The sequence below is a fragment of the Pelodiscus sinensis genome, chromosome 9 (assembly GCF_052426305.1).
Source record: "Pelodiscus sinensis isolate ZL-2025 chromosome 9, ASM5242630v1, whole genome shotgun sequence".
Classification (NCBI taxonomy): Eukaryota; Metazoa; Chordata; order Testudines; family Trionychidae; genus Pelodiscus; species Pelodiscus sinensis.
Genome location: NC_143060.1, coordinates 5,838,059 through 5,865,003, shown reverse-complemented (window position 1 = coordinate 5,865,003; position 26,945 = coordinate 5,838,059). Strand labels below are relative to the sequence as shown.

Genomic DNA, 26,945 nt, shown 5'->3' with positions numbered 1-26,945 from the left:
ACAAAGAAAACACACAGAAGGCAGCGTTGAAAGTATTCTGATGACAGTATGCTGTAGCCAGTTTTATTTGACTTTAGAAATGTGTCCATGTTTCGTTTGGGTTCCCATCCCAAAGCCAAAGGCTGCACCCTTTGCGGGCTAGCCAAGAGTTACAACTCACAAGCAGAGTTGCTGCTGCCGAAGTGGTCTCTCCCATCTCCTAATGGAATGAAGTCGGGAAGAGAAATGAATGGAACAGTCCCAGATGGAATGGCTGAAAAGGGATAAGAAGTTGAATGAGGGAGCAGGGGTGGCAGATTGGAGAGTGAACGAACACAAGGCAGTTCCTGAAATACCAGTTGGTATGAATCCCCACCTGGGAGGGAAGGAAGGAAAGTATCAATGCCTGAGTTGTCGTCTTTGTCAAAGCCTTTGCCATATTGCTTTGGGCTGGCTCTGGACTCCGGAGTGCAAACCTCTGCTTTAATCCCATAATGAGCTCTCTTGTTTGCCCAGTGAACGATTGCATTGGGGAAGAATGTTTCACTCCTCATCAGCTCCACCCATGCTTTCGCCCGTTGCTCCCGGCGGACAACTTTCTTCCACTGAAAGTAAAACATACTGCTGAAGATCAAGATGTAACATAGCCCGAAGCTCGCAAAGTAGAGAGGCAGCCAACCTGAAAAGCAAGAGCAGAGGGTAAGCTCTTTGGGGCAGGTATCAGGTCCGCTAATGCATTTATGCTGCATCAGACAGAAATCTGAGTACGGCTTTTCAGAGTGATTCTACTATAAATGACTTTCCGTGTCTGTCAGTCAGCTGATTTTTTTTTATGTGCTTGTAGTAATTATAGAAGAGAATTTCCTCTTTCCCAGTCTGTTAGTATCTGTTGGAGGGCTAAGCTTCAAGCAACACCTGAGTTTTAATTATTCTAAAATTGTAATCTGACTCAATTTACGTTAGAGATGTTAACAGGTACCGGTTAGCTAGCGGCCTGGAGCAGCCCTCCACCACGCTATGGGCGGGGGTGCCCTAGCATAGGCTGGAACAACTCCTCATCCGTAGTGCGGTGGGCCCAGTCTGAGTACCCCCACCACTGGCATGGCGGATTGAGCCCAGCCTGACCGGAGCAGCCTGTATCATGGCAGGCAAGGCTGGGCTGGAGGAGCCACCTGCCCACAAAATCCTGGTTAACGGATTTTGCATCCCTAATTGGAGTGAAGCTGAATTGCAGCTTTAAAGCATGTATGTGATTGAGCCACACAAATGATTGCCAGTTGAAACTGTCTTGATGATCTTTCTGTGGTTTAGCTTAATATGAAATCGTGTCTATGCCCTTTTTTTGTACTGGTTTTACTAAATCCTTAAGTAACACCTTAGGTTACTTAGATCAGTGTTTCTCAGTCAGTGGCTGACTTAAGGGAACTAGAGAGAAGTCTGGGAGGTACGTCAACACAACTGAAATTGGGAAAAAACTGGATTTTTGTTTTAAGTTTTACAGCATTTTTTGATTTTTGCACTTTTTACACCCAAAAATTTAATCGCCCAGCTGGCTATGATTAAGTTGTTCAAACAAATGTGTTGTAATGGTAGGAAAAAAAATTGTCTGAAAACTGTAGGTACAGGGGGTTGAGAAACACTAATTTAGACAATCCCTGGGTTATCTGGAAAGCTAGGTTCAAATCCCACAAGTGCCAGTGTCGGCTGAACATGCAGTTTGTGTAAAATTCGTTAGGAAAGCTTTAAAAAAATAAAGACCATGTTCAGTGAATATAAAGAAATGTAGACTGAAAGGGACCTCAAAAGGTCACCTTTCCTGTTCTTCTCTTCCCCCTTCTCCCCAGGACACATGTTCCTCAAACACTTGTAGACTTCTAACTCAAAAGGGAGGTCACAATATTATTGAAATAGGGGTTGCAGGAACAGTGGGTGCTGGCAGGTGTCTAGCTCTGAAGGCACTGCCTCTGCCAGCAGCAGTGGAAAAATAAGGGGAGGGGTTGACATTTTTGGGGAAGGGAGGAATAACAGCCTGAAAAATTTTCAAACAGGGTCTCACCCCAAAAAATGGAGAGCCCCTGACTTCAGCCATTGTTGACAGGTGTTTAACCTGTACTTAAAAACCTCCAGTAAAAGGTTAAAGGCCATGTGATATTTTGGGTAAGTGCCCCATTTCTGGTTCAAAAATCTGCTATGTTGTGCAGAAGTATCAATACTGTTATAATGTAAAGTGCTTTGGGATCCTTCGGTAAGAAAAGTGATGTAAAACTCAGTATTGTAGGAAAGGCACCAGTCAAACACTTTTTTGCGGGGAGGGAGGGGCTCGTTGAAAAAGCTGCTTTGTCTGGGTGGGACATAAATAGTGCATAGCCAGCAGCAAGAAGACAGTAATAATGAGATCTGTTTCATGGGGTTATCACCAGGAATGCGAAGAGGACCAGTTATGAGCTGGATGCAAGAACTACTTGGTGAATTTCAGGCTTGCGTTAGGAGGAGATAGATGAATATTATGGATCTTTCTAGCCTTAAACCCCTATGGCTGTGCTATTACCAAATGCCTTTTGAACCCGGCAAATCTATCTGTAGTACGTAAAAGCTAATAAAATGTATAAACGCTTAAAGAACCAAAATATTATCATTCAGATAACCACTTGTCTATGTGACCTTCCAGATTTTCAGGGTAATTTCTTAAGGCTTGTCACAGGAGAACAGTTGTACTGGCTTAATGGTGAGAGGGCATTTCACCATAAGTAGTATTCTGCAGAAAGGATGAGTTAAGCAGAGCATTGTCTTTACAAGCTGACCTTAATGGCTTGCTTGTTTCGCTTAGTTACACTATTTGATACTCAGAGAAACAGCATCTTAAGGATGTAATAACAGAAACCCAATAATTAGTTTTCAGGTAGTAAATGCTACTCACTGCTGGGGATAATCATTATTTACCCACAAAGTGCTCCTAGAAGAGGTGTGGGTAATAGCACAGGTCAGGGTTGGTCCCCATCCCTGCTCGAGAGGGGAGTAAGGAGGGATTGAAGATACACACACACACACACTGAGATTACAGCTGGTGCCATTGATGTAACAGAGTGGCAGCAGCTGAGCATTCTAGGTCTCACAATGCAACAATGGTTGTTGCTGCATCAACAAGAGCTAGAATACAAGCTTGGGGCATTCAAGGATACTCCTGTGGCTGTAGGGCCCAATCGTAGCTGATAGCATAAAATAAACCTATGCGGTGCTAGTGGGGAATATCCCTTTAAAAGGATCAGGGAGGTTGCCGAGTTCGTCTGTAATTTCAGAAACTTAAACAAGGAATAGTCTAGGAGGACTTTCAGGACTAACCGAACATGTAGATGCAAAGCCCACAAAAGCTCGTGATACCATCTACATGTTTGGTTAGTCTTGAAGGTGCAGCTAGACTATTAGTTGTATTTTTTAGTTTTTCCTTTAAAAAGAGTGAGAGATACTGGTAGTGAATCTTACTTACTCTAAAGCAGTGGTCACTAACCAGTAGATCAGGATCAACTGGTAGATCTTGGCGCCTCTGACAGATGATCTTGACTGGTTTGGTCAAGAGGCTCCCAAGTGCCAGCACTTCAGCTGCCCATCCCCTCCACTGCTGTGCATCTCCTGCCCTTTGCCCTAGAACTGTCCCCTCAGGATCCTCCTTGCTGTGCCAGGGAAGGAGAGGAGAATGCTGATGTCAAGGAGCCGCCCCCCTGTAGCCTATCTCCACAGAACAGAGAGGGGACACAACAGGGCTTGGGAGGGAGTTTGCTGGCTGCTTTTGGAAGTGGTGCAGGGGCGAGCCTGCCTTAGCCCCACTGCACCACCCTGGAGCCACCTGAGATAAGCAAGGCCCAGCTGGAGCCCACATCCCAAAACCCTACCCCAGTCATGAACTACCTCCTGCAGCCCAAGGCCCTGCCCTAGCCCCAAGCACCCCTGCATCCAGCCTCCCAAAGCCTGCACCTAGAACCCCCTCCAACACCCCAACTGCCTGCCCCAATCTTAGCTCAGAGCCCCTCATCTCACTCCATATCCCTTAATCCAAGACCAGAGCCTGCACCCCAACCCACTGCCCCAGCCTGGTGAAAATGAAGGAGGCTGGAGTGAGCAGGGGGTGGGGCTACGGAAAGGGCACAAAGGAGGCGGGGCCAGGGTATTTGGGTAAGAGGTAGATCTTGGATTGCACTTAAATTCAAAAAGTGATCTCAGGCTTAAAAAGGTTGGAGACCCCTGCTCTAAAGACAGAAACTCCTCCAGCCTGCACTAAACCCAGGGGCTGATTACCACTGAAACACTTATGCACAGCAGAGACCTGGGCTAGCAAAATCATAAGCTTCACATAATTTGATTTTTAAAATAAGTTTGATGGTTATAAGTTTATTTATAAACATTTTATTTTTACTGATTCAAATGTTCACAGTTGAGGGAAAGGAAAGGGCAGGGAGAAAACAATCATTATCTAATGCCAGAAGATGTTGACATTCTAAAGCTTTACAACTGTTAAACCACAGGTGGCCAATAAAGCACGCCCGAAGACACAACCTTTTAAATCAAACTCTGAGTTCTACAGCGATGGAGATGCAGCCGTGTTAGTCTGGTGTAGCTGAAACAAAAGACAGAACTATGTAGCACTCCAAAGACTAACAAGATGGTTTTTTAGGTTTATTATAACCATCTTGTTAGTCTTTAGAGTGCTACATCGTCCTGTATTTTGCTTCAGCTACACCAGACTAACAGGGCTACATTTCTATCACTATTCCAGGGGAAACGGACAGTGATGGACAGTTACTGATAGATAATCTAAAAAACCTTCCAAGTCAATTTCTTCAGCATGGCCCCCACACACTTAACTTGGTAGAAGCCTCTGGGTTGGTTTTGTTTTGTTTGTTTTGAGTGCGGTGGGGGGGGGGGGGGGTTGGTTTTTGTTTTGTTTTTTTGTACTAATTCTAGAGCCAGGAGCCCTTACAGCTGAAGAAGAGATTTATTTGCTTACTCACCCCCTCCACCCCCAATCACAGATTCATCCTGGCTGTGTCTAGACTGGCACGTTTTTCTGCAAAAGCAGTTGCTTTTGCGGAAAAACTTGCCAGCTGTCTACACTGGCCGCTTGAATTTCCGCAAGAACGCTGACGATCTCATGTAAGATTGTCAGTGTTCTTGCGGAAATACTGTGCTGCTCCTGTTCAGGCAAAAGCCCTCTCGTGCAAATCATTTGTGCAAGAGGGCCAGTGTAGACAACGCGGTATTGTTTTGCGCAAAAAAGCCCCTATGGCAAAAATGGCGATTGGGGCTTTCTTGCGCAAAACCGTGTCTAGATTGGCCACGGACGCTTTTCTGCAAAAAGTGCTTTTGCGGAAAAGTGTCCGTGCCAATCTAGACGCTCTTTTCCGCAAATGCTTTTAGTGGAAAAACTTTTCCGTTAAAAGCATTTGCGGAAAATCCTGCCAGTCTGGACGTAGCCCCAGTCTCTCGGTGGTTGGTGGGCTCAACAGGCATGCCGGGCGAGAGGAAAGGAGGGGCTCACCCTCGCACCCAGATGAGGCCCTAGCCCGGCGGGTCCCAGAGGGGGACCCCTTCTGACAATTCAGGAAGAGCTGGTGACCAGGGGCAAGTCAAACAAGGGGAATGGCTCCTTCAGAGCCACCTGGCCACCCACAGGTTGGGAAACCCTGCCCCCCAGCCACCTCCCAGACCCCCCCTCCAGCTCAGCCCCTCCCCCCACGTCATTCCAGGCCCCGCCCCCCTGGCCGGAACCTTTGGCGCCCGGAACCCTGGTGCGGGGCGGCGCGGCGGAGCCGGAGCGGAAGCGGAAGCGGCCCCGCTGCATGTGGGGGGAGCCGATGGCGGGGGCGCTGCAGCAGGTGTCCGGCCTGTCCCGGGGGGCGCTGCGCGGCCGGGCCGTGCTGCGGCCCCTGGGCCTGCTCGCCCCCCAGGCCCGGCTGCTGGCGGTGCCGCGGGGCCCGGCCGGGCGGGGGGAGCCCGGCCTGGAGGAGAACCCCTTCTACGGGCGCTACCGGGACAAGATCCGGGCGCTGCGCAGGTGCGGGGCGGGGGGGCCCTTTGGAGGGGACACTCGTGGGGGAGGGGCCTGTGGGCCGTGGGGGAGGGGACTGATGGGGGGACATTTCGGGGGGGCCCCTTTGAAGGGGACACCCCTGGGGGAGGGGTCTGATGGGGGGACCCCTCGGGGGGATGGGGGACCCCTTTGAAGGGGACGCTCGTGGGGGCAGGGGAGCTTTGGGGCATGGGGGCTCCTTTGAGGGGACACCCCTGGGGGTGGAGACCCCTTGCAGGGGGACCCCTCTGGGGAGGGAACCTCGGAGGAATGGGGGTCCCTTTGAAGAGGGGCACCCCTAGGGGCTGGAGTTCTCAGCCGTTGGGGTGCTGCATGTCATTGGGAGCAGGCCCCCTGGGGCCAGGGGGAGATGGCACTTGGGGTGCTGGGAGAGACCCAGAGCGTGGATCTCTTGGGAGCAGGCGGCGCCTTCAGGGTAGGGGAGGGCTGGGGGATGTGAGGGGCATGGGGTGCTGCCACAGGAGGGAGCTGATCCAGTGTCTGCAGTGGGGTGGGTGAGTTCCTCCAGAACCTTACTCTGGTTTTCTTAAGGCCCAGTGATGGGGAGCAGGTAGGTAGGAGATAGAGGTTGGCGTTGGCATAAGGGGGTTATAGGGAGAGGTTGTGGCAATGGGGAGGGATGTTTGGCAGGGAGGTGGGCTACCTTATTGTTCAGGCTAAGATTTTGTCAGTTATTTTCAGTAAAAGTCGTGGACAAAAACAATTCACAGGAACCATGACCTGTGTGTGACTTTGATTAAAAGTAACCAGAGGGCAGGGCTAAGGATGTGTGTGTCTGGAAGAGGGACAGGGGTTGATTGATAGCAGGAGTCCCATGGAGCGGGAAGGACCGGCCAAAATCCATCACCATGGGAGTGAGAGACAGCTTCAGCAGCCTCAGCCACAGGCGGACACATAACCACTGGGCTGGAGGGGGCAGAGCTCTGTGACTCGCTGTAGAGCTAGGGGACACTGTCCTCGCTGCAACCCCAACTCCAGACACACAGCCCCAGCCATTGGGGAGATGTGCACACAGTGTAAAACCATGATCACAGCCCCCAGTGTAAGCCATAGGACAGGAGAGCATGATTCCCACTGCAGAACAGGCGTGCATGGCTTTGGCTCCTGTCCCCACCATGGGAAGGGGGGCACACCGCTCTGGTTTCAGCCTCAGCTGCAGGGTAGGTGTGCACAGTCCCACCTCCAGCCTTGGCTTCTGCCACTGACAGCTGAAGCCAGAAAGTCATGGAGGTCTGGTAAAGTCATGGAATCTGTGACTTCTGTAACATCTGTCACTAAATCGTCGCCTTACTTATGTAATACATTCAAGCAGTGGGTGGGTGTGATTTTGCATTTGTTTCAGTTTTACAAGGTTGGGGTGGGGAAAGTCTCAAAATTCATCAAAATATGTGTTGCTTTTTTTTATGGATAGTCCCCGAACCCAAATTTATGACACGTCAGTCAGTTGATGCTGTTGTTTGACATGTCCAAGCAAGTTACTGGTCAGCTGTAGTAGTTCATGTCTCAGATTTGACCTACTGACTGACTCTTGCACAGCTATGCACAGCACCTGAGTTCTAGGTCTAATCTGGCTGGACAAATGATTTTTGTTTGAAATAACTCGTTTTAGTGCTGTGCTGTAGAGTGTTTGGGGCTGTCTCTTTATTAAAACATGAGCTGTGTTTGAGGCCAGATTCAACCTTAAAATACAGCTACACAACTCTCAATTTAGACCACGTGGGCTGCATGTATTTATGGGTATCAGTTGCCCCAATGTGATTGGTTTAGCAGTTAATGGATTTGCCTTCCTTCATTAGAAATAAAGCTCAGCACCAATACAAAATGTGTATCCGCATTAGATCCGTAAACGTGGTCCACGGATACAATGCGAATATCCACGGATTTGCAGGGCTCTAATTAGGAATAATGAGAATAAAAGTGTGTGTTGGAAAGTCAAGTTTTAAAATGCTAGAAAGTTAGTAGCCACTCAAAAGTAGTGACTGTCTCAGCTGTGTTTCAGATCCAATCCAGATGTTTTTGAATCCCGCATGGAGAAACGAAGTGAAGTGAAAAAGCAGCCAGTGGGGCATTCCAAACAAATGGACTTCATCAGATATATGGAAGAAAAGGCAAGACCAATTGTTAAATTAAATTCAGTGTTCTGTTTAAATTAGCTTGAAACTGTCATCTTTTACAACTGTAGTCTAGGAATCAGAATTAAAAAACGTACCTGTTCTATAGTGTCTGAATGAATGTGCAAGACTCATTGGCAATATGCATGACAGGTGCTTGCTCCAAGTGGTGGTGTTGCTATTACTAAATGCTGCATTTTAATCTTATTTAAAGTGTTTGTGATCAATCACTGCTCCAGCTCAATTGTCACATGGTCTTCAATCTTTTTTATGAACGAAATTAATTATTGAATACTATTAAATCTGGATTTGGCTTCTGTAGGTCCCCTCTGGCATTCCCAACCTGAAGCTGAATCACTGATAAAAGTGAAGTGGTTGGGCAGTTGTCCATTGATTTTTGTAATTAGTAATTCACATTCATGTACTCTGCTTATTATTTGTTTACTTGTCCGGATCCAATATTTTATCTGAATTAATTGCATTTTAGTATTTTTACCTCTCATTCCCTTCCAGAGCTGCTGCTATAGTGCTGCAGGGGCACTGCCTTCTCTTGGTGGGTGTGAAGACATAACGCAGAGTTAATTTTTCAACAGCTCTTTTCTTTGTGTGAAGAATTAGTGCACCACTTACCCAATCTGGACTGGGGTAGTGAATGAATTGCCTTAAAGTGCACTGCCAGGATTACAGGACGAGGTTTTAAATTACTTTTTAAAAAGAAAACTATTTATACTCTTGCAAAAAACTTCTCTAGCAACCAAAAACATTATTTAAATACTGACTTCTGCATCAGATGACCCAACACCCCCTGAAGGGTGCTGAAACATTGGCTGCATCACATTAGGACCTTACTTTGGTGGGTTACTCCATTTTTATGAGCCTGAATTGCATGGATGTGTAAACAAATTCAGGTCTGAGAACTGTGGAAATTACCAGCTACTTGATTAAGAGGCTGGAAGGGACTGATCTTTGAGGAAAGATATAGGCCTCAATTCAGTAAGAAGCTTAAATTTATACCTAACTCTAAGCATGTTGATGTTAAAGTCAAGGAGGCCATTTATGTGCAAATACTTTGCTGTCTCAGTTCTTAAAAAAAACCTATGTTTTAGTTTGCTTAGGCAGGGTCTAAAAGAAGAGTTCCTCTTCCAATACTTATAGGAAGCTAAAAACACCAAGAAGGGAGGGGAATTAGGGGTATAAAAAGAGTAATAAGAGAAAACTGAACAATGCAGACTTCAGATTCAGTTTTGGGGAGCATTTTCCGTTTTCTCTCTTAGATGGAGAACACTTTCCAGGGTTTTTTTTATACTGGTAAATGACCCATTGCCGCCAATGGTCGTTAGCAATATGTTCCCCAGGTTCATTTTCACCACTGTTACCGTGAGAATGATTTGAAATCTTGTTTTTCTGAATATGGAATATACTTGCATGCTTTAAAGGTGTTAAAAGTAGTGTTGTCCTATTCACGGGAGTAGCTAAATAATTTTCTGTGCCAGTTAAGGTGGAGACCAGGGATGTAAAATCCCATTTAATTAGTTAACAGGTTATAACCAGTTAACTGATTGAATGGGGACAGTCTGGAGAGGCCCATATGCCATGGGCAGGGGCTACTCCAGCCCGGCTGCTTCTGGCCACATGCTGGTCTGCCGGCTTCTAGCCCACATGGGCTGGGAGTCAGAGCCTTGAGTGGGACTGGAAGCGGTAGCCCCCTCCTCATGAGGCTGCCAACTCCCAGGCCGTGAGCCTGTGCGGGCTGGGAGCTGGCAGTAGGGATGTTAAATTTAGTTGTCAACTAATTGACTACTTGATGGATTTTCCATCGATTAGTCGATAAGCGGTGCTGTGGCTCTGCCTTTTAAATGTATTGAGAGCCTGTCGGCCGGTACGCAGCAGGGGAGCCAACAAGATCTTAATACATTTGAAAGGCTGGTGCGCAGCAGGGGGGCGCAGCACGAGCCGGCCTCCCTCCCCCCCCACCCCGTGCTTCTGCTTTTTAAATGAATTCAGAGCCAGCAGGCTCTTAATACATTTAAAAAGCAGAGGGGCAGCATCTAGGACTAGGCACAAGTCAGAGATCAGTTGCTCCCCGCTACCTCTCTGACCCCTGCGGAGACAGTGCTGGGGGGAACCAGCTTTTAAGCTGGCTCCCCCCAGCTCCTGCTCCCCCCCTTGCTGCCTCTGATGGGGGGGAGGGAGGCAATAGGGATGTAATAGTGTAATCGATTAACTGATAAGCAAAGCTTATAGGTCAATGCTCTAGACTACTCGCATTTCCCTCCCCCTGCCCTTGCCAGTCACTTTTTTAGCAGGCTGGCCAGCAGCCCAGCTCAGTCCTGGCTTACGACGGGTCCGGGCAGAAGCACAGGGCATCAGGCAGCCGGTCTACGAAGGGAGATGGATTTGAAACTGGCTCCCCTCGCAGACCAGCTCCCGCCTGGCATCCTGCGCTGCTGCCTCGGATACAGAGGCAATCCTGTGGGCTGGAGCAGCCCTCCACCTGTGGCAGGCCATGAGTGGGGAGCTGCTCCTGGGTAAGTGGATAACCATTATTCAGTAAGCATCACCTGTGAACCGGTTACCCAGAAAGCATCGCCCTTCACTGGTTACCTGTTCACATCCCTAGTGGAGACGGTTTTGACAAATACCCTTCACAGCAGACTGCTTTGTGTGTAGACTGGGGCTAGAGAAATGCTGGAAGCCCCATTGCTTGAGGCTTTTTCAAAAGACCCAAGATTTTGAAGCAATGGGCGGTCCTTCACTGGCTACAAGGGTGAACTAGTCATGGCGTCTTAGCAGCTATTTCTGTCTCTGATTTCTGCGACTCTTGTTTATTTGTGCTCCAAGAACAGAGCAGAGGAACAACGCAGTGGTTATGACCATCTCGTGTTAAAGAAAAGCTGTAGATCTAATTTTTAGGCCTTGTCAGTGCCTCTTTAGCAGCACACGGTTGTTGACTGCATAGGTATGTCCTTTGATTTCTTCACTTCTCCCCACTGGGCACAAGCACGACTGATTTTTGTCAGAGGGCATATTGCGTGTGGCGGATCGGGCTGTGCAAATAACACGAAAACAAACTTAGAACTTTAAGGATGTGTGTTTAATTTTAGGCAGAAGCCTTGGGCTCGAAGGCATCAAAGGAAGGATTCACAAAAGATAAGGTGAGATCAAATGGACCCCGGTACCCGGCTCTGGCATGCCTGGGAATCAAGCCTGGAGATTGATTTTAAACATCACTTTCTCGCTAGGCCAGTTCTCGTGTGGGATGCAAGAGTCTGAAATTCCTTATGTTGTAGCTCATGCTAAGATTGATTGATTTCTTTCTTTCTTTTTTTGGGGGGGTTGTACGGGTTGGACCTCCTTGATCCATCACTCTTGGCACCTGACCAGTCCCAGATGAGGGATTTTGCCAGACGTGAGGAAGTCATTTCTGGATTCCCCTGCTGCTGCCCCTCCCCGCCCAAGCCCACTGGCCTCCTACCCGGCTCCTCACTTTCTACTGGCCCCACTGTCCTGCCAATCCTGCTGGGCAGCCATTGCTGCCCTGGCTCCAGGACCTGCCAGGTAGCCGCGGATCCCCATCCCACTGAGCTACCGCAGCTCCCAGTCCTGCCGGGTAGCCACATGCATGTCTCCCAACCCCACTGGGCAGACCTGCTGCTGCGCACTGAAGGCGGGCTCGTTGCGGGCAGCCCACCGCCCAGCGGACCCTGCAGGGATCCTTGCCACTGGCCTTCCACCGGGACTCTGAGGTCCTGCAACATCTGTGCTGGACCATAGATATTGCCGGACCAGAGAATCCCGGCTAAGAGATAATTAAGTGTGCCAGGTATGGCTTAAATTAGGGACATGAATGGGCAACCGGTTACCCAGTAACAGGTGATGCTTACTGGGTACCGGTTAACCCAGGGGTGGGCAAAAGGACCTCCATGGGTTGATCCAGCCCACAGAGGCCCTGCTGCTCCCCTGCCCCGGGTCAATCAGGGCCTAGGGATGGGGCAGAGCATGGCGCTTAGTCAGTCAAGGTTGACTCTAAGCCCTGCATGCCAGAGGGCAGGGAGCAGGAGGCTTCGCGCCTCCCCCCCTTAGGCCAATCAGGGCCTGGAGGTGGGGAAACGCGCAATGTCTCCTCCTGCCCTGCAAGGGGCTCAGCACTTGGAGTCAGCCGCCAGCTGCTGCTCAGCTGGGTGACTAAGTGCAGTGCTCCCTTGCAGGGCGGGGCAGACTTTGCATGCTGTCCCCGCCCCTGATTGACCTGAGGGTAGTGAAGGAAGCGCACAAAGTCTCCTCCCACTGCCAGGGTGTGGGTGCCTAGAGGGAGCCGCCAGCTGTTCCAAACAGCTGGCGGTTCTTTCTGGGCAGTGTGGGGTGGGGGAGGGAGACTTCATGTGTATCCTGGTTCCGTCCCTTCTTCCCTGAGGCCCCGCCCCTTCCGGGCCACTTAAAAAAATTTCTGAAGTGGCCCCTGTTAAAAATTATTGCCCATCTCTGGGTTAACCAGTACCCAGGAGCAGCCCCCCGCACACGATTGCTGCAGGCAGAGGGCTGCTCCTGCCCCGATTGCAGGTGGGCGGGGAGCAGAAGCTGTCTTCTCCATGCTTGGGGCTGTCGGCCCTCAAGCGTGGGGCAGGGGCAGCCCCTCACTGTCCCAAGCATAGAAGGTGAGCCGGGCGAGTGGCTGCCAACTAGCCTGCGTGGGATCCTGCTTAATTGGTTAAACCTAGTGTTTAACTGGTTAACTGATTAACTGGGATTTTACATCCCGGCTACGTCTACATTGGCCCGTTCTCCGGAAGAGGCATGTTAATTTCCAACTTCAGAATAGGGAAATCCGCGGGGATTTAAATAAACATGGCCGCCGCTTTTTTTCCGGCTTGGGGAAAAGCCGGAAAAAAGATTCTAGACTGGCGCGATCCTCCGGAATAAAGCCCTTTTCCGGAGGATCTCTTATTCCTACTTTGAAGTAGGAATAAGAGATCCTCCGGAAAAGGGCTTTATTCCGGAGGATCGCGCCAGTCTAGACGCTTTTTTCCGGCTTTTCCCCAAGCCGGAAAAAAAGCGGCGGCCATGTTTATTTAAATCCCGCGGGGGATATTTAAATCCCCCGCGGATTTCCCTATACTGAAGTTGGAAATTAACATGCCTCTTCCGGAGAAGGGGCCAATGTAGACGTAGCCCCCTAGTTTACATGAGATGTCGCTTCTGAACCCGCTGCAGCCTGGATTCGTTCTACCACTGAACTGCCTTCATTGTGAGTCCTTTGTGCTTTCTTTTGCAGACCCTTGATTCAGTACTGAATGTTGAAATGGTGAAGGAGAAAACACCAGAGGAAATAAAACAGGTGAACATGTTAAAATTCATGCTAAATGTCATTTTGGAGTTCACGTGTTAGTTTTCTGTGTGTGAGGCTGCAATGTGCACTTGGAAGAATTATGCAAATAAAGGAATCTCTTTCAGCCAAACATTAAAACAAATGAAAAAAGCTCTTTTGGGATTAGGTAATGGGACCTGGAACACCTTTGTGAAGCTCAGCAGAGCATAGCTTGACCTCATCAGTCAACAGTTGGCTTGAATGCAATTGGCAGTGTCCCAACAATTGAGCAAGGGTGTAACTGAATTGCCTGCTCACCAGCTGCAGTCGGATTTGAAAGTAGATTTGGTGGGGCATCTTGCAGGAAGCTCCGGTTGCCTGTGTTGCACCCTGTTCTGCCATTCTTCAGAAGAACCAAAGTCCTCTGGCTCTGAGCGGGGTGCCTTTCACTAGCACTAACAAAGCTCAGGGTGAGGAGAGGGAAGTGAATTTTTATTAAAAATAGCAGGATTAAAGGTTGTTTTCCTGGCACACTTGTGAGCCTTGCACTGAGATCTATTTTCCGCTTTTATCTATTTAAAAATCTGCTTCCATTCTACATCTCTGAAGCAGCCTAACTCAAGCAAAGTTTTTTGCTTCTCAGATTGAGAGACAATAAAGTGTTTGAGGATATCTTGCATACACACGATCTCTAAGGCAGCACCAAACTTCCAAGTTTTCATTTGTTAAAGGCCTCTCTGAAGATTCTGATTAAGTATTGAGGATTATAGGGAGGTAGTATTGTCTAGCAGTTAGAAAAGAGTTTTGAGAGGGAGTGTTGTATGTCTAACTGCCTCTAAGATTATTAATGACGTTGGGCTGAGCGTATAGAATCATAGAATACTAGGACGGGAAGGGACCTCGAGAGGTCATCGAATCCAGTTCCCTGCCCTAATGGCAGGACCCAGTACTGTCTAGACCATCCCTGATAGACATTTATCTAACCTGCTCTTAAATATCTCCAGTGATGGGGATTCCACAACCTCCCTGGGCAATTTATTCCAGTGTTTAACCACCCTGACAGTTAGGAACCTTTTCCTAATGTCCAACCTAAACCTCCCTTGCTGCAGTTTAAGCCCATTGCTTCTTGTTCTATCCTCAGAGGCCAAGATGAACAAGTTTTCTCCCTCCTCCTTGTGACACCCCTTTTGATACCTGAAAAGTATAACTCACTTTCCCTGTATGTGTAACAAAAGGAATAATACCAACCCAACTTTATCAAATGTTTTGAAAATTCTTATGACTTACTTAAAAGTAAGAAGCGTAACTCTATGTACACAGGGCATGTCTATACTAGGAAACTTATTTTGAAATAACAAATCCATTTAATAACTCCCGAAATAACAAAATTGAAATAGTGTGTCCTTGCTACGGGCAAGCTTTGAAATCAGTCCGAGGCGGGTTCTGTTATTGTGGAGGTACTACCTTGACTTATAGCCCCAGGAATCACTGGGGAGTAATTAGTTTGAATTACTCTGGGGAATAGTTATTTCAAAATAGCAGCACTGGAGCATCCATACTACTGCTATTTCACGATAACTATTTCAAAATTAGTGTTGTTCCCCGAGGAAAGCAGGAATACAGATTTTGAAATAAGTGGCTCATTATTTCAAAATAGTGTGGACGCTCCACTTATTAATTCGACCTAAGGGAGGTTATTTCAAAATAAAGCCCTAGTGTAGACCAGGGCACAGAGAATTGTTAAAAATGTAAGTTACTAATCTTCTGATGGGAGAGATCTTGTACATTTCTTTCTTAGAAATAATCTTTCACTTGAGAGAGTTGTGAAAAGTCACACGGTTTGACGTATTTCTCACCATTACTAACCTGGCGGCCATCAAATCTGATCCTGTTATTTATGGCAGTTGTCTGGATAAAGTATGCGTTGTGTGGTACTGATAGTTTTGGAGCATTATATAGGAAATTAGAGGTTTCAGAAATACATGGAAAAATGGCCCTTGCCCTGATAGGCTTACAATCAAAGAGTAGTTGACAAGTGAGTACTTACTTTAAAAAGTGTTTTATATTAAATGCTAGATGCTTTTCTGTGGTCTTAATCGTATCTGGTTTCCCTCCTTTCTTACAGATCTGGAAGCAGTATTTTTCTGCAAGAGATACAGTTTATGCAGTTATTCCCGTAAGTAGTTACCGTAGCAAAATGAACAGTTGAACATCACATTTCTTTTGCTCTGAAGACTTTATAGTCTATATTAATGTATGACTCAACAAAAGGGCAAAGAAAACAGCAGGGAGAGGAAATTTGTGGAACGCTTGAACAAGATTACATGGTTATGCAGCATAACTAGGAAGATACATAAGATTCTGCGCTGGTTATACCTCAAGTGGAGTCCTGTGTCTTATAAAGATTAACGGAGTGCCTGAGTGATAACTGTATATCCATTATTTTCATGCTGCAAAAGTTTAATTTAATGATCTTATTTCTTCAAAGGCAGAGACGTTTGATTTGATGTGGAAGCGTGCCCAGACCTGTCCGTCGGTAAGTGTGATCTATACTGCATGCTTGTACAGCTTTAATGGGTTTCTTCTCTCTAGAAGTGAAACTAGAACTTTTGACCTTTGGTTCTTCAGACTAACTGTAGTAACTTGATTGGTGAAAGCCAGCTGATCCAGTATTGGTTTTAGCGATCAGATACGATCACTCATCGCTGTCAAACATTCCAGTATGTCTGGAACAGGCAAAGAGTTCCACAACCGTATCTGGACACCAGTTTCCCAAGTTTAGTTTTATCCTGGAAATGTAACGACATAGCTCGATTTCACTTTATTAGGTGCCATGTGGTTAAATCTGATTGCTGCCCTGTGGAGAAACCAGCTTTGTATGCCAGCTTTATTGACACTGCTGCATAGTGACCCCCCCACCCCCCCCGTTGCTGATCCTGAATTGCTTTCTTAATTAACCTTCAGGCTAATGGCTTGATATAGCACCATTGAGCACCGCTAGCATTGTGTCAGGCCTGACGTGTTGAATATGTTCGCTCTGCGATGGACCACATCCCTTTGTTCCCCACGCGCAGGTCATGGTCGCTCCCTGGGGAATGGCCACAGCACCTTTTCCACAGCAGCAACCTCTGCGTCACATCTGTGTCTGCTTCCGTACAGCTGCATGTCTCATTGCTCACCCTGCTCCTGGCAAGTTCATTGCAGATGTAGTCACCCTGTGCTGGATTGCTCCTGACTCCACCCCACGCTAGTGCTGCTGGATAGGGTGCAAGGGGCATGACAGACATGTCAGACTCCCTGCTGAAGAACCCCGTTGGTACCGGTACATTGATAGAATCTTGTTTTGCCCTTTGGCTCACATAACAGCAACAAAACCGATTTAAAGGCCTAAAAAACATGAGCCTGCTATTCAGGGCAACTTGTAGCTCTGTGTATCCTACACTCCATCCTCAGTGTCAACAAGGCCCAAGTTCTGTCTCCATAACCATCTCCCTTCTGTGGCTCCCCGTTTCATGCAGTGGGGGTGCCCGTTTGTTCTGTTGGGGGCTGGGAGCCCGTATAACGCTGCCTGTCTTTTCTCTGCAGTTCCTATGTGCTTTGCCAAGGAAAGAAGGCTACGAGTTTTTTGTGGGGCAGTGGTCAGGCTCAGAACTGCACTTCACTGCGCTGATCAACATTCAGGTGGGTGGATCTGATGGTATCACTCCCCAGGGGTAGAGGAGAGACCCCAGATGCATTTGGCTCTGATTGACATCGAGAAGTAGATGCGACCTGAAACGAAACCACCCAACCCTGCATAACGGAATCATTCCGTAAAATGCCAAGCAATAGCTTGCGCTGTTTCCTCCAAGTGCCATGCAATGCAGCATTTCTGCTGCTGGTGTGTGGTTTTTAAATGAGCCGTTCTAATTCGGTGAGGATGTAGCCCTTCGTCGTATTGGAAACGAAAGGGGTTGTCGTCATCTTAGCTGTTTGTTCAGCCCTTACTGGTTTTATTCCCGTTTGCTTTGATCGAATACGACAAATCATCTGTCAGCCTTCCTGTTCTGCAGATCCACCCTACCTCTTCCTAGCCCGCCTTGCTCAAGTAAGCAAGGTTTCCTTTCACATATCCTCAGCAATCGGTCTCTGCATGAAGTATTTGACTGAAGGCAGTTTGTGGGAGGAGATAACTCAGAGGAACGAATGTCACAGAGCGAACCTTGGAGGTCTCCCACCCAGGTACAGAGCGTGTCTGAACCTGCTTAGCTTGCTGAATCAGAAAACTGGAACATGCAGAACTGTAACTGCAAGTCAAAGAGTACAATCCCATTTTTTTAAAAAGATGTGGACGATTTTCTGGACTCTTACGCACAGGCAAAGGGAAGAGCAGTCGAATACTTCCTCTGTAGATTTGGAAGCACTGTACAAAGGAGACTCAAGCTCATCCTCTCCAAATAAAAATCACGAACTCATGTGTCAGGGTGGTGCTGCACGCCTGGAATTGCTGTGCTTTTGGATTTGAAACCAAAGAGCTGACAGGTTATCGCCACTAAGAACAACTGCATGGTACAAGTTTTATGTTTATAAGAAACACATGGGATCTTTTTCAGGGGAAAAGGCAATATGCCATGTTTATTGAGAATACAGTAGAGAAGAAGTTAGCATATGCTTTATAAAGACACCCCCCCCCACCCACACACACACACATACACCCAGTTTCTAAATAAATAGCGGATGTGGGGGAGAAGGAAAAAGGTGGGGAAAAAAGGGATAGTCAGAGTGTCCCTGCTACGTGAAGCTGATAAAGAAGGCACAGATCCAAATAGACATCATCTTCCTATCTAAGGGTGTGTCCAGACTACAGGTTTTTTTTTTTTAAAAAAGTGGCCTTTTTTCAAAAAAAACTACACCTGTGTCTAGACTGCTGCTGTGTTCTTTCGAAATTAAATCGAAAGAACATGGCAGTTTTTTCGACTGCGGAAAACCTCATTTTACGAGGAATAACGCCTTTTTCAAAAGTGCTCCTTTGAAAAAAGGAATTATTAAACGCAAACAGGGCTTTTTCGAAAGAGAGCATCCAGACTGCCTGGGTGCTCTTTTGAAAAAGCGGCTCTTTTCAAAAAAAGAGGCTTGTAGTCTAGATGTACCCTTAAAGTGCCAAACAATGGGTACTTAAGAATACTTAGTACCTTCTGTATCAGCTTCATGTGGCATGAACACTCAAATTGACTATTCTTTTCCCTTTTTTCCCCTTCTTCCTTCTCCTCCCCCCACGCTATTTATTTAGAAACTGAACCTTTCAGAACTTCAGTCATCTGAAGAAGTGCGCTGTGCCCACGAAAGCTTATGATACCATCAACATGTTTTGTTAGTCTCTAAGGTGCTGCAGGACTATTTGTTGTGTTTAAAATTTTTTAAAATGTCTATAAACACTTTCGCTTCTAACCCCTCTGTGACTTGTGTTGTATACCAGCATAGTTATTCTTGTCCAATCAGAAATAGGCTTTCTGATTTCGCATCTTACAGCTAGTTTCATACCTATTTATTATGTAGGTAAATTATTATCTAGAATAAACCTTTTTTAGAACAACAGGAATTGTCCGCAACACAAGAACTCTATTTTGGACTTTTTTGTGACACATGAAAATGACTGAATCATTGGGCTGGAGGCTGGTGGTTGCCTGGAGACCAACAGTCATAACCTGATTACTCTCAATAGGTGCAAACAAAGGAAAATCCCAGCTAGTAATAGCGATAACTTGGTGCTTTAAAAGGGCTAGTTTTCCAGAGATGAGGAAAGTTTTCAGAGGAATTGACTGAGGGGGAAAAATTTAGACAGAAAAATATGAATGAAATGTGGAAATTATTTAGGAAGAGTTTATTAGATAGCCAGAAAGCAGTGATTCCACAATCAATCGACTGAACATCTTTGCTTAAAATCCAATACTGGTTCAGTGGTGAAGCATTAAATGCCAATCCTGGTTCACTGGTGAAGCGAAGGCAACAGTTAGAAATAAAAAGGAATATATAACAAATGGAAAAAGGGCGGAGGGGAGGGGAGAGAAGATAGCAGTCAATATAAAATTTGAAAATCTGAAGGGTAGAAATTGATCAGGGCAGCTAAAAACGCCAGTGAAAAATCCATGGCTGACAGGGCTAAGGATAATGAGACGGAGGTTTTTAAACATAGCAGGAACAAAAGGAATTCTAGCAATAGGAGAGGATCATTACTAACTGTCGATGGTAAAACTGTTAGTGATGCAGAAAAGGCAGAAGTGCTCACAAAATTATTTCTGGTCTGTATTTGTGAAGAAGCAGGATAATGTACTCCCCTCACATGAAGACGATGAAGTATTTTTTCATTCATTAGTGACGTTAAACGACAACTTCTGGGGATTTGGAATGTAAAAAAGGTTTTAAAACCTTTAGACCAGGACTGGAGGCCTTTCTGGAAGTTGAGCTGTAGCTGAACACAAGTGATTGGGCTCGATACAGGGGTAACTGGGTGAGATTTAATGTACTATCCTGCCGTTCAGGTCAGAAGATCTAATAGTCAGTCCCTTCTGGCCTTAACCTCGATGTGTCTGTGACTTACTGTTGTCTACAGACCCACAGACGTGCAAATGATTGATTCCTAGTTCAGACTGCCTCTCCTTGACCTTCCTAGGAGGGACTCTGAAGGAGTGAGTCTATCCATGCAGCGAGTATTCACATTTTTTGATTAGCAGACTATTAAATATGCAATAGATCTAGAGTTCTTTCCAAGGCACTCTTAAGAAATCTCTGTTCTCTCCTGCAGACCCGAGGTGAAGCCGCCTCTAGCCAGTTGATATTGTACCATTATCCAGAACTCCAAGAAGAAAAGGGGATAGTGCTAATGACTGCCGAAATGAATTCCAATTTCCTGGTAAGAGAATCCCATATTGGTTCTTTAGTGTTATACTAAGATCTGATACTCCGTCTTTAAAAGCAATTAAAAGCTAAGTCTTGTAAATCCACAATGAACAGAATCCGGTGATTTTTCTGAATGAGAAGTGCTGCTGCTTTTCCATCCTTCCCCTAAAGTAATTAGACTAAAGAAATCTACAGCTATCCACTGAATAGTAAACCTAAGGTAAGGCCAAAAACTCCCAAAAGCCTGCAGTCTGGGTGTCCTAGTGATTGTAGTTTATGCTGTCTATTTTTTTTTCCCCCATTAGCAAAATACTGAAGGATAATTTAGAAAAGTGCAGGATTTGGAGCCTCAGTTTCTCCTTTTTAAGGAAGGCGATTTAAAGAATAATGATGAAAAAGTTGGCACTTACCAACAATGTTAAAACACGCTTTTTAAAATGAACACTGATAGACAAATCAAAAAGCCTATATTAAAGCCTGCTTTGGATTTTCCTTGTGCCTTCCCCTACTCTGAGTAAGGATGTAATTCTACTGAGAGAGCTGAACTAGTGCATGTCATGAATTATGGGACTCTTATTGCCAAGATCATTAATTGCATGTTTGTATAATGTTTTAGTAGAGGATCTGCTGTTGAAGGGGCAGAGTTAAGGTGATTTGATGATGCGTGGAACAATTTGCCAAAGGAAGTGATAGTCTTTCCATCACTTGAAGTGTTCAGATCAATACTGGAGGCCTTTCTGATAACTCTGTTAGATTCGAGTATATCTGTTGGATTCAGTGCTGGAGCAGACTAATCTAATGGTCTCTTCTGGTCTTAACATTTATGAGTGTAGATGCCTTAACTCTGCATATCCACACTTCAGCAAAATAAATGGAAACATTTTACCTTAATGGACATTTTCTTCTCCGATACTTAATGATTTTCAATCACCCCAATGTTCTATTATTGCTGCATTTCTGATTTTAACTTGGTTACCAAAGTTTTGTTTGTGAATTATATTTTTATATCAGATTCTAAATACTAGAGCGAGACAAATCTCAAAATAAAAACAGTTCAGTGGATATTTATATGAATTTTTAAATGTTTATTCCTTTTTTCTCTGTTTTCTGTAATGTTTCCATAAACTAATTCTACAGCCTCATTCCACTGTTTTTACTCCTGAACAGGATCTTGTTCCTGGCTGTTTTTTTTTTTTTTCTTGTACATGTCCTCTCTTGAAGATTTCACAATGTCTTGATTAGCTCTTTGCTCAGTGTACACACAGGCACCCCACGTGAGACATTCGCATATGACACCCTTGACCGGAGGGGAGAGATTGCAGTGTGTGTTATCTCTTGCTATGAAAGGAATTTGTGTGTGACTTGTCATTATCCTGGTTACCTGCCTTAAGAACACAATTTGCAGTATACACAGAGCTCCTTAATATTATCTATATGTACATTGCATAGTGATTGATGTCCAGTGGGCTACTGGCTCTCGGGAAACACCTCACATGCCACCCTGTAGCGAATTATTTTGCATATAGCTGACCAGGGATCTCTGGAAAAGCTCTGTGTGCCCCTTGTGGCATCTGTCTATTAGCATCCATCAGTCCCTGGTCACAAAGATTCATAGAAATAGTGTGGAAATTGGAGAATACTCGAGGGAAATGTATTTTTAATTCAGAAACATTGTGTTGGATTAAGCTTGGTTGTTAGTTGCTCAGCCAGTCCGGAAACAGAAACATGTGACCTTGGAATTCCAATCAGAATGAACCAGCTCAGCTGGTTTGAGAGGGAATATGATAGAGGTATATAAAATCATGAGTGGTGTGGAGAGCCTGAATAAAGAAAAGTTATTTATTAGTTGCCATAATAGAAGAACTAGAGGACACCAAATGAAATGAATGGGTAGCCGGTTTACAACTAATTAAAAGAAAGTTGTTCTTCACACAGCGCATAGTCAACCTGTGGAACTCCTTGCTAGAGGATGCTGTGAGGGCCAAGAATAAAAGAGGATTCAAAAAAGAGCTAGATACATTCATGGAGGATAGGTCCATCAATGCTTTTTAGCCAGGGATGGTGTCCCTAGCTTGTGTTTGCCAGAATCTGGGAAGGGGCAACAGGGGATGGATCACTTAAAGATTCCCTGTTCTGTTCATTCCCTCTGGGGCGCCTGACGTTGGCCACGGTCAGAAGACAATACTAGGCTAGATGGACCTTATGGCCATTCTTATGTTCTTAAAATAAAATCTCACCTCTGACAGAATTTTATACTGGTAGACATAGGAATTGCAGTGTTTAATACAGAGTATTACTGAATGTTTTTAGGGAGGAAGTCCAACGAGCAATAGAAGGGAAAGGTAAGGGGGTTCTGTTCAGAGTCGGGGAGGAAGGTGGCAGGGGGTGCTTTGGTTCCTGAAAATCGTTGCTCTGAGAAGACCAGGTTTGTAAGAGTGACACTGAGGTAAATAGGCCAATGCAACGGGCTTGTAGAGAGCTTTGACAAACTAGCACAACTTTGAATGGTGTTAGGAACGGGGTAGGAAGCTTGCTAAGGTAACAGAAGCAGACTGGAGAGGGATCTGTTTGCAGCTCATCATCAGCTACCCAGTTTTTTTGAAAGGGGAACTCGCTTTCATGCCATTAGCGCTGCTTTCACTGTGTGACACGGTCTTCTCTTTTCTTTTTTTAAACCTTGCAGAGTGTCCCTGAAGCTCAGTGCCTAGCCAATCAGGCACAGCTTTTCTATGCGACAGATCGTCCAGAGACCTACAGATTAGTGGAGACCTTCAACCACAGACCTAATGAGTTTAAGTACATGGCAGTTATCACGGAGCTGGAGCAGAGTGGACTGGGAAGAGAATTGAGACCTAAATGGGACTCTGACAAAGCCTAGCATCTGATGGGCACCGCATCTGGTCCAGAGACAACTGGAACTACTCACCGGAAAGGGTCCTTGGCACAGGAGTTTTTTTTTTTTTAAATCGGGGCAGGCACCATTTTTTACATGGCGGGGGCAGGGGTGAGGCCTGTTTGCTGCAAAGCTGCTGTGGACAAAAGAAAGGTTCAGGGAGTGAGATTCACCCGGGCTGTTTTGTATTGGTACAAGGAAATGTGGCAGCCAAACGGGAATGCTGCACCTTAGCACAACCTCATCACAACAGCTTATTCTCTCTTTCATTAACTTATGCCTGAGTTCTGTGTTTCTTTTGGCTATGATAAATCACACGCGAGAAGGGAAGCCGCTTACCAGACGATGTCAACCATGGGAGAAAGACAACAAAGGACGTTTGTGTTCAGTAAAAGCTAGTTGGAAGTTGCCCTCCACTATAACGGCATGGGTCAATGCTTTGTATCTGGTCTGAAGATTATAAATTCCCCTCTTCCATCCAGCAGTGAAAAGATAATGCAGTTGATGATCCAAAACCGGCTCTCCTTTGTTGATGAACATGTGATGATGCATGCTTTGCTTTCTGTGTTAGTGCAGCTCAGGACAAAGCACACTCAGCTGACTTAGATTTGGGAATGTTCAATGTTTTAATGGAGGCATGAACTTCATTCAGGTGCCCGGCTGTTAGGTCGCTCTGCTGATGACAGGATGTGATTAAACAGCGTTTTCTTTTTGCATATGGGGCTTTTCAAAATGATCCAGCAGATAATTAACATGTTTTAGAGATCATCATCATTATTGTCAGAAGCCCCCTGCACAGCCAGCATTGAAAAGAGGTAAAATATAACTCCCCATTATGGTTTGGGAAAGATGATGTGTGCAGCATTCAAAATAGTCCCGAATAGAGAGCTTTGTAATTCTGCTTCGGATCCTCATGGGATAACACACATGCACTGAAGGAAATCTACACACTTGACAGAACAGCCATTAAAATGAGTGTGTCTTAACGAACCTCAGTGATCTCTGTTGAAACTAGCGCCTTTCCTGCAAGGATCTTACAAGCTGTGCTTGAGGTCCCGTTGTTTGCCATGACAGCGGGAAACAGCCGCTGCATCCCTGAGCAAAGGCCGTAACGAGACGTCCGGTGAGGATGCAAAAGCTTTGCGTAGATCGTTGATACTGTGGTGCCAGTGTGCACCTAGAGAAGTATTGAGAAGCAGCCAGCGTTGTTTTCTTCTGCAGTTGTTCCTTCGGGGGAATGGAACTGGAAGGCTTCTCAAATGGATTTCAAATTGCGGGAGCAGTAATTATCCTCTTTAGCACAGAGAGAGCGTTGGCTATGTCCAGAGCACTTTGCTAATGCTCCTTGCCCTTCCAACGGCCCTCGTGTGTCACAGTGGGAGGGGTAAGAGGCTTGCCCCAAGCTGGGGAAGGAGCCTTGGTCAGAGCAAGGATTAGAAGCTTTGCCTGACCCATTGGAACCAGGCAGAGGTATGAACACCCTCCCCTCTGGTTCCTCCCTCCTCCCCCCCTGCACCCTGGATTTTCAGTCACTCACACTCAGTCTCACACACACACACACACACACTCTTTCTCTCTCTCTCTCTCTCTCTCCTCCCCCCCACCACCACCATCTGACCCTGCTGCCTCTGGAGGCTTCTCCACATGCTCTTGAGGACACGATGGACACTGCTCAGGCCAAGTGGCAGAGCAGGTGGGGATGGGGGAATATGACACTCCCTCACCAGCTGAATAGGAATCAGCAAGGAGGTCAGACGCTTGGTCAGAGTCCTGGTAGGCACGTGGGACCATGGAGTCCCTGTGGGAGCAGCTGTAAAGGAACACACACCAGGAGGGAGGCATAGTGCCTTCACGCAGATGGTGCTGGCTTCCCAAAGGTTCCTGGGCATCTGTTTGGTTTGGGGCGTGCCTTGGTGCTCCCTTCTTCAGGGGCTGGGGGTGAACCTCGTTCCCGAATGGGCCCTTCCTCTTACGCTTATTGGCTTCCCTTCATAGTCTGAGCAAAGGAGGATCTCCATGTGTTTACCCCGTCCTGGTGTCAAGATTTTCCAGCCATTGCACAAGGTTTTGCTGCATATGGAGCGTGACACCTGTTGGGCAGCAGGTCTCAAATCCCGGACTTAAAACCTAGCATCTCTCTGAGCTAAAAGCTCTGTTCGCTCGAGGCTGTGGCAGGTTCCCATTTCGAGGCTGTGGCCTAGTCCTAGAGGGGAACAGTGAACCACCCAGAGTAAGCATGTATGATCCATAATTTTATATCTTTTTTTTTTTTTAAGCCAACCCTGTAAATAATAGCAAGCAAATGGTCTGGTAGCACTTTATAGACTAACAAAACATGTAGATGGGATCATGAGCTTTCGTGGCCACAGTCCACTTCCTCAGATGAAGTGGGTTGTGCCCACGAAAGCTCAAACCACCCTCTACATGTTTTGTTAGTCTATAAAGTGCTACCAGACCGTTTCCTTGCTGTTTTTTTCTGTAACAGACTAACTCGGCTACCCCCGGAAGCTCCTGTAAATAATGACAAGGTAAGAAATTCTCCCAGGAGCTTTAAAGAGCATGTGTTAAGCAATAGAGAGGCATTTCTTTATGCTGTGTATAGCTACCTCAGTAGGATGTCCGTGTTGCGCTTCCTGGAACTGCATTAAAATAAATACGGACTTGATTGTATCAACGCATGACAGCATTTGCAGCTGTTCATGCTAAGATAAGGTAATCCAAGTTTATGGTTTCAGGGAATGGGGTATAATTATGTTCAGGGGGTCAAGAAGCGTTTTTTCCTGCCATAAACAGTCACTTCACGGATGCTTGAGCGCGCACACGCAGGAGGGGGAAGCTACGTGGCAGATGAAAGTTTGTTTCCTGCTGCAGTTAGCTGACATTTTTGGTGGGAAGAGGGGTTCCTCCCTCTTTCCCCCTCTCTTCCCCCCACCCCCCGCGGCAGAAGGCAGGTTTTGTCAAAATTGGCTTGGTAGAAAAATGTTGAATTTTTGGGGGATGAGAGAGAGTGTTTTTTTTAACTGGGACAATCTAATAAATGTTGCTTCGAAGAGACATGTCAAAAGGACACTGCCGGTGTCACCGTGGTGGCTTGTTTCCCCATGAAAGGAAAAGTCTGGGTTTTGACCCCCTTTGCTTGTGAACACAGTGCATGTGGCCGTCTGTCTTGCTGCACGGGACCATCACTGTCCTCTGGTGGAAGCAACAGGATTTCAGTTTGCCCTTCTCCCTGGTACCTTTCTGGTGAGTTTCTCAAGGCACCTTGTAAATGAAGTGGCTTGACCCTCACAACACCCCGAGAGCTAGGACTGTGTTACTGTCCCCATTGTACGTGGGAAAACTTAGAGACAGGCAGTATGGCTTGCCAAAGAGCTTTCTTTTTCCTGGTACACAGTTGAGACTAAACCCAGCTGCCCTTATTCCAGCGCTTTACCCACTAGACAGACTATTCTTCCCCCTTCCTAAAATAAAGTCAGGTGTAGGGCCTGCTGCAGTTTTGAGCAGAGATGTTTGTCCGTTTGTTGTTAGAAATGGGAACTCATGACCCTATATAAACCCACCACCTGCTCTAGAACAAGGCCCTACTGGTTCAGGGTTTCTCCCCAACAAGCTGAGGAGAAGTGGAGCTGGCCAGGTACTTTTGTCCCTTTTAACAGGAGCAGTATTACCTAGGGGTGAGAGCGCTAAGCATTCTATTCC

At 46.4% G+C, this 26,945-nt stretch overlaps 2 protein-coding genes across 3 annotated transcripts; one reads left to right on the top strand and one right to left on the bottom strand.

Annotated features, from left to right (window-relative positions):
- Window positions 1-26: 26 nt before the first annotated feature.
- Window positions 27-3,033, bottom strand: TEX38 (testis expressed 38). Its single transcript, XM_025184863.3, has 2 exons — window positions 2,897-3,033; window positions 27-658 (listed from the first exon to the last, which is right to left on the bottom strand). Exons 1-2 carry the CDS (start codon window positions 2,910-2,912, stop codon window positions 150-152), a joined length of 525 nt encoding a protein of 174 aa, XP_025040648.3. The 5' UTR covers window positions 2,913-3,033; the 3' UTR covers window positions 27-149.
- A 2,752-nt stretch (window positions 3,034-5,785) lies between these two features.
- ATPAF1 (ATP synthase mitochondrial F1 complex assembly factor 1) lies at window positions 5,786-24,236 on the top strand. 2 transcript variants are annotated; one of them, XM_075935919.2, is made up of 9 exons: window positions 5,786-6,025; window positions 8,061-8,169; window positions 11,277-11,327; window positions 13,445-13,507; window positions 15,603-15,653; window positions 15,966-16,013; window positions 17,063-17,158; window positions 20,259-20,366; window positions 23,037-24,236. In XM_075935919.2, the coding sequence occupies exons 1-9, from the start codon at window positions 5,811-5,813 to the stop codon at window positions 23,229-23,231; spliced, it is 936 nt and encodes a 311-aa protein (XP_075792034.2). In that variant the 5' UTR covers window positions 5,786-5,810; the 3' UTR covers window positions 23,232-24,236. The 2 variants fall into 2 exon arrangements, with proteins under 2 accessions (XP_075792034.2, XP_075792035.2); XM_075935920.2 differs by having other exon boundaries at window positions 5,790-6,025; window positions 8,050-8,169.
- Window positions 24,237-26,945: the final 2,709 nt, after the last annotated feature.

What these genes read in the sequence shown, in the direction of transcription:
- ATPAF1 (XM_075935919.2), top strand. Translation starts at nt 5,811, where the DNA reads ATGTGGGGGGAGCCGATGGCGGGGGCGCTGCAGCAGGTGTCCGGCCTG. An exon ending in TCAGATATATGGAAGAAAAG is followed by an intron (nt 8,170 to 11,276) that starts GCAAGACCAATT and finishes GTTTAATTTTAG; the next exon opens with GCAGAAGCCTTGGGCTCGAA. An exon ending in GTGCCCAGACCTGTCCGTCG is followed by an intron (nt 16,014 to 17,062) that starts GTAAGTGTGATC and finishes TTTTCTCTGCAG; the next exon opens with TTCCTATGTGCTTTGCCAAG.